The sequence below is a fragment of the Mus caroli genome, unplaced genomic scaffold (genome assembly GCF_978045245.1).
Source record: "Mus caroli unplaced genomic scaffold, Mus_caroli_1 scaffold_2, whole genome shotgun sequence".
NCBI classification, from domain to species: domain Eukaryota; kingdom Metazoa; phylum Chordata; class Mammalia; order Rodentia; family Muridae; genus Mus; species Mus caroli.
The window spans coordinates 148,620,396-148,626,536 of NW_028227257.1; the positions used below are offsets into that span (position 1 = coordinate 148,620,396).

The following is a 6,141-nucleotide window of genomic DNA, read 5'->3' on the forward strand; positions in this document are numbered from 1 at the left end:
TCTACAGAGTGAGTTCCAGGACAGCCAGAGCTACACAGAGAAACCCTGTCTCAAAAAATAAAAATAAATAAAAAAATGAATGCACGGGGCAGGGGAACACTTGCCTTTGTGTTGTCTGTTGGTCCTGGACAACTTGAGCAAGTTTGTTTTCTCCTTTAACCATGTAGGTCTTAAGGATTGAACTCAGATCATTAGGCTTATCAGCAAGCACCTTTACCCACTGAATCATCCCATAGTCCCCAAACCCTTAACTTTTTATTATTTTTTTTTCCAAGACAGGGACTCTGTAGCTCTAGCTGGCCTTGAACTAGAGATCCACCTGCCTCTGCCTCCCAAGTGCTGGGATTAAAGGCGTGCATCACTATGCCTAGTTCCAAAACCCTTCATTTTGATAGTATTTATTTTAAACCCAAGATATCCAAAATATTGTTTTGAGATGGAGTCTTGCTGTAGAGACCAGGCTGGCCTCAAACTTGTGGCTGATCTCTTCCTGGCTTCTCAGTACTGAGATGACAGTTGTGGTCTATTTACTACACCTGGCCCCAATCTAGAAAACATTAATTTACAGGATATGTTGCCTACCATTTCCCCCTAAGTCTTTTTTAAATCTCCCCATGAGGTTACATATTCAGTGGAAATACTTCATCTTAATTTGAATTTCAGGACACTTAAAGTTGAAAAATAAGATGGCTCAGTGGGTAAGAGCACCCGACTGCTCTTCCGAAGGTCCAGAGTTCAAATCCCAGCAACCACATGGTGGCTCACAACCATCCGCAACGAGAGCTGGCGCCCTCTTCTGGAATGTCTGAAAACAGCTACAGTGTACTTACATATAATAAATTAAAAAAAAAAAAAAAGTTGAAAAATAAGATACCTAAGTTGACCCAAACACATGTGTTTGGGAGGAGCTAGGAATCGTGGCTTTTTGAGAATTTCAGATACTACCTTGAAACACACCTCACCTCACGGGTCCAGCACAGACCTGGGGCTGTGAAAAAGCAGGCTCCAGGAAGCACAACTTGGGTGGAATGCTGTTGGCTTTCCCACAGATTCCCTATGTGGGTCTGAGTCTATGTAATCTCTGAGTCTGTTTCCCAGTGTGTAAAATATGGCCGTCGATGATAGAGTTGAGGACAGAATGCATATGAGGTGTGGAGCAGCACGAAGCCTGGCCCGTGGTATGTGGTCAGTAGATTTTGGAAAAGGAGTCAGTGAGATTGGAGGAAGCTGCAAAGAAACCAGCAGTTCACAAGACTGTCCCAGACTGGGTGGGATAAGAATGCCTTGGCATTTGAGGTGGGCACTAAACTTCCACTACACACTTGGACACCTGTCACTCAGTACAATGACACATTATAGTTATAGATTTGTTATTTTCTTCCTTAAGGACTCAGGGTAGGCAGTTGTCCTAGTGACAGGCTAGGTTCTGAGTCTCCTCCCGGATCTGACGCCTAGGACAGGTGACTTCCCTATCCCGCTGTGTATTCGTGTCTGAGAAAAGGACATTAAGATGGGATTTGAAGAGACCTGCGAATTTAGGCATCAAGCAGAAGTAGCCATCTGAAATACCAAACCCCAGCTCCCAGTTCTGTACCCAGATCCAGCAGGTCTGGCCTGCGACAAGGTGGCGGGGTCTTCAGGTTCTAGCTTCCTTCCTTCCTTCTCCGTCTGTGCACAGACCAAGGAGTTTATCTTCTCTGAGCTGCTGGCCAACCTGTACTCTTGCGGGGACCAGAACACACTGATGGAAGAATCGGCCGAGCAGGCTCAGCGGCGCGACGAGATGCTGCGCATGTACCACGCACTGAAGGAGGCGCTCAGCATTATCGGCGACATCAACACGACCACCGTCAGCACGCCCATGCCCCCGCCCGTGGACGACTCCTGGCTGCAGGTGCAGAGCGTACCGGCCGGACGCAGGTACCAGGGCCGGCCCCCACGGCCCCAAAGCCCCCCAGCCCGGGGCCCGCGGGAGGAGGGCCGGGACCAGGCAGTGGCGCGCCGGGGTCTCGGGGGCTCCCACCTGGAGCGAGGGGAGGAGCTTAGAAGAGGGCGGGGCTTGTTGCGGGGCGGGGCTTGCCAAGAGCGCTGGCTGCAGGGTGGGTGGCGCCGCTGGGGATCCGGCTTAGGCTCCCTAGCTAAGGCTGCTGTGGGCGGGGCTTGCTGCATGGGCGGGGACAGCCTGGGCTGAGGGCGGGGTCTCTGTTGGGGGCGGAGCCGCTCATCTCTGCTCCGCGCTTCTTTTGCTCTTGTCGCCGGTAGATCGCCCACGTCCAGCCCCACGCCGCAGCGCCGAGCCCCCGCCGTGCCCCCAGCCCGGCCCGGATCGCGGGGCCCTGCTCCTGGGCCTCCGCCTGCTGGATCCGCCCTGGGGGGGGCGCCCCCCGTGCCCTCCAGGCCGGGGGCTTCCCCTGACCCCTTTGGCCCCCCTCCCCAGGTGCCCTCGCGCCCCAACCGCGCCCCGCCTGGGGTCCCCAGGTGAGTAGGGGCTTAAAGAGCCGGGAAAGGCCGCCAGGCGGGCGTAACCCGGAGGGAGATAGAGTCGGATCTAGATCCTCGGCCTAGCAGCAGAAGCGACCCTCTCCATCTTAGGCGTTGGGGTCGTAATGCAAGGCCAAGGGACCTGCGGCCACGGGCAGGCGGTCCTGCCCCGCAGGGGGCGCTGAGTCCCGGAGGTGGTCGTTTCTGGGGAGGGGGCTCTGGGGCTCAAACCACTTGCCCCCTTCTTTTCAGCACTTGCATGGCGCTTCCCTCTTTTTTTCATTTTCTCTCTGTGGCTCCCACACTTTGCATTTCTTAAACCCTTGCCTTCCATCCTCCTCCATTCCACCCTTCACTGACCGGGCCCAGCTCCTGGTGAGCCTACCTCAGGTCTAGGTTTCTGACCCCAGATCCTCTCTGAACCGTGTGGTTTTCTTCAGTTACATTCAGAGCTACCTTGATGCCCCACTTTTCCCAGCCCTGACTCTTTTGAGCTGTCCCAGAGTGCTGTTCAGCCTCTGGCCCACAGTATCAGGCCAGGCTGTGATTGTGTGACCAAGCAAGGTGTGATGATGTGTATGTGGGCGTGCACACAGGTGTGAATGTGAGAGCGGCACCCAGGTGCGGACTAGGATAGAAAGCAGCTGGGGATGGGATCTAGGAATGATGGACAGTCTGGTGGTCTGAAACCAGATGGTGGGTAGGGACAGGGATCAAAGACTACCCTGCTGCTTGAGATCTCCAGGAAAAAGGAATATACTTCATCCCTTGGCTTTGCCTCTTTATCCATGACTGGCCTTCCAGGAAGTTCACTCTAGAAACCAACTCAGTCTACCCTGTTTCTGCTGACTGTGGCTGGTCTCTGAGAAAGAACACATGATCTGATAGACCAATAGCATCTATCTAGGAATCTAGATGACTGGACAGAGCTAGGGGCCTAGCCCCCATACACTAAACAAGGCAGGGATGGGCTTACTCTGTGGGGCTCTGGTGTCTGGAACAGTTAAGACAGGACTGGGAGTCCAGAAATATTGGTTCACTTCCCTTAGGCAAGTCATTTTCCCTCCCAGGGCTTTAGTTTCCTTCTAAATACGTGTGTGTCCCCTGACATTTCTCCAGGGGAGTGTCAGATTGACAGGGATAGTGGACTGCTTTACTAATGGTCAATGGTAGGGTGGGGTAGGTTGGAGATTTGTAGGGACTCAATGATATAGGGAGCCATGGAAGGTTCTTGAGCAGAAAAATGACAGCTGGATCCTAAAACACAAGCCCTGTCCCTTATGGAGCCCTATGGTAACCCTGTCAGCACACCAGGCCTGAATGTGCAGGGAGCTGGTGCAAAGGCCTTCTCTGTGCAGGCGAGCTTCTGTGTTGTGACAGCTCATGCGTGTGCTTCAGTGTGCTGAGTGGCTGCATGTCCCAGATTCGTGCTGCACGACGTATTGGCCGGCAATGGTGCTGGGCACTGGGAGGTGGGAGGGAGATGTATGCGTGTTTGTGGGCATGTGTGTTAATGTGTGCATGCAGGGCCTTAAGGCCTCACAGCATGTGTGTGCACGCCCAGGCGTGTGCGTGTGTGTGTCCCCTAACCCCCAGCCTGGCCCACCTGTGTGTTTGTGAACTGCCCTGTTGATTTCGTGCTGTCTTTCAGAATCACTATCAGTGACCCCTGAGGAGTGTCAGCTACGGTAGGTTATGCTCTCAGCCTGCTGCATGAACAGTGTGTCTACCCCTCCCTCCTCGCTGCACCAGCTCCATGCTGAGGACACCTGGGACCCCTGAGCCAGGCCCCTCCTTCTCCTGCAGCTCTGGACTCCCTCTTCCTGTCCTCTTCCAGCTGGCTCTCTCACTTCCCTTTCCAGTGAGCCTCGGGACTCAGCGCCACTACTCAAGGCCTTCTTGCTTAAACTGAGGGCTCTTGGAACAGGTTTCATGTCCAAGACGGTAGATGTGGGTGCTCCCTGGAGACACCAGACCACTGTTGACAGTGTAGGGTCTAAGAACTAGGAGAGGGTGTCTTCAGCCTCTGAAGGGGCCAGAAGTGTTAGGACCCCCTCTTCATACCTACTCTGAACTATGCTGCCAAGATAAAAGCTTTCTCCTTCCAGCCTAGGAGCACGGCAACTAAATTCACCACAGGGCAAGCATGATAATCGCAGAGCCAGGGCTCTGACTGGTGACTTTAGATCACTTAAGAGCCTTTGCCTTTCTGCCAGCTCCTGAGGGCTCGCAGGCAAGGTGAAGATCTCATTCATCCTTGACATTGCACACCTGTAGTTAACAGCCACCTCGTCAGCCCTCAATATAGAGCCAGCCCATCAGCTCCAACATCTGACCTGTGCCTTTTAGCCGAAGGCACTGCATTGTCTACTGACTGGGAAAGTCAACTTGAGTTCTGCCTGGCTGGCCACAGGTCTCGGTTACCCTGTCCCAACTCTTCCCCAGCCATTGACGCTCACCCTTCTGCTTTTCCCCAGCAGGAAGGGCCCAGCCTCACCTACGAGACCTGCAGCCCCCCGACCAACGGAGGCTCCCCTCTTAGACTTATAAGTCTGTGGCCGCAGGCATCGGCTGCCTGCCTCCCAGCCTCCCCAGGGTCCCCTCAGAGGACTCCTGACTTTCTGACCACCTGAGGGGCCTCCAGCGCTCCCTCCAGCCATCCCCTTTAGCTTCGATCTCCTGGTTCAAGCACTTCTGGCCTCATGGCTGTTACATGGGACTCCCTGAGGCTTGGGGTGGCCCTGAGCCAGTGAGATGAGAGACAGTGAGCAAAAATGAGGGAGGCCCTGTGGTGCATTGCCTGGGTGGTGTGTGAGAGGCCGTGTGTGTGGCAAGAGAGGGCCACCAGCCTCTACTCAGACTACCTGCTAGTTACAGCCCAGCACCCCATCTTCCCTCTTTCATTCATCAACTGTGCGTCTCTTCTGGGAACCCTGCCCACATCCACACCTGCCTCAGCCCCTGCCTCTGCTGGAGGTGGCTGCTCTTGCCTTACCAGCTCTCCTTCCTTTTCTCTCTTCCGTTCTCTCTTGGCTTTCTCTCCAACTGCCAGCCGATCGGGTCAGGCAAGTCCGTCCCGTCCTGAGAGCCCCAGGCCCCCCTTCGACCTCTAACCAGATCCCTCCTACTCCTCGGAGACCTCCCTTACCAAGCCTGCCTGGACAGCTGTTCTGTGACTTGACAGTGGCTCCCCCGGCCCCAAAGCGTCCTATTCATCATCTGTGACTTAGTCTGTTGTAGTGGTGAGCTGACACATCCAGATGTGATGTTGGTGAAAACTTGTGCCCCTCTGTGGTATTGCTCCTGCAACATTCTATAAATATCTATAAATATACCTATATATACATATATATACATATATATGGCTGACACAGCCTCGCCTGTAGTGTCAGAATCAACCACCATGCTGTCCTTGTGGAGTCTTGTGGTCCAACAAGGGAACGCTGTCATCCTGACAACCCCCCTCCAGTGAGCCCCCCTGTCTCCTGGCCTGTGGACAGCCATCCCCTTGGCCATCCCCACCCTGCAGCAAGGGGATGCTGCAGCAGCAGCAGCTGTGCAGTTCTCTGGTAGCCACCAGTCTTGCTGTCTCTTGGCTGAGAATAAAACCCATTTCTGGATCATGGGGAACTGTGTGTACCTCTGCTGGTTTGTGTTCTC

The 6,141-nt window shown here is 54.3% G+C and overlaps 1 protein-coding gene across 8 annotated transcripts in view; it reads left to right on the forward strand.

The window, feature by feature from the left end:
• The window catches only part of Dnm1 (dynamin 1), a 44,558-nt gene extending 38,447 nt beyond the window's left edge, over positions 1-6,111 (forward strand). For 3 of the 8 annotated variants that reach the window (XM_029471163.2, XM_085835027.1, XM_029471206.2), the window contains 3 exons: positions 1,679-1,920; positions 2,263-2,478; positions 4,959-6,111. In XM_029471163.2, the coding sequence (XP_029327023.1) occupies positions 1,679-1,920; positions 2,263-2,478; positions 4,959-5,031 (531 nt within the window). In that variant the 3' untranslated portion in view covers positions 5,032-6,111. Of the gene's footprint in view, positions 1-1,678; positions 1,921-2,262; positions 2,479-4,132; positions 4,170-4,958 lie in introns of all 8 variants that reach the window. The other 5 variants (XM_085835025.1, XM_029471169.2, XM_021182417.3 and 2 more) reach the window with 3 other exon arrangements.
• The last annotated feature ends 30 nt before the right edge of the window (positions 6,112-6,141 follow it).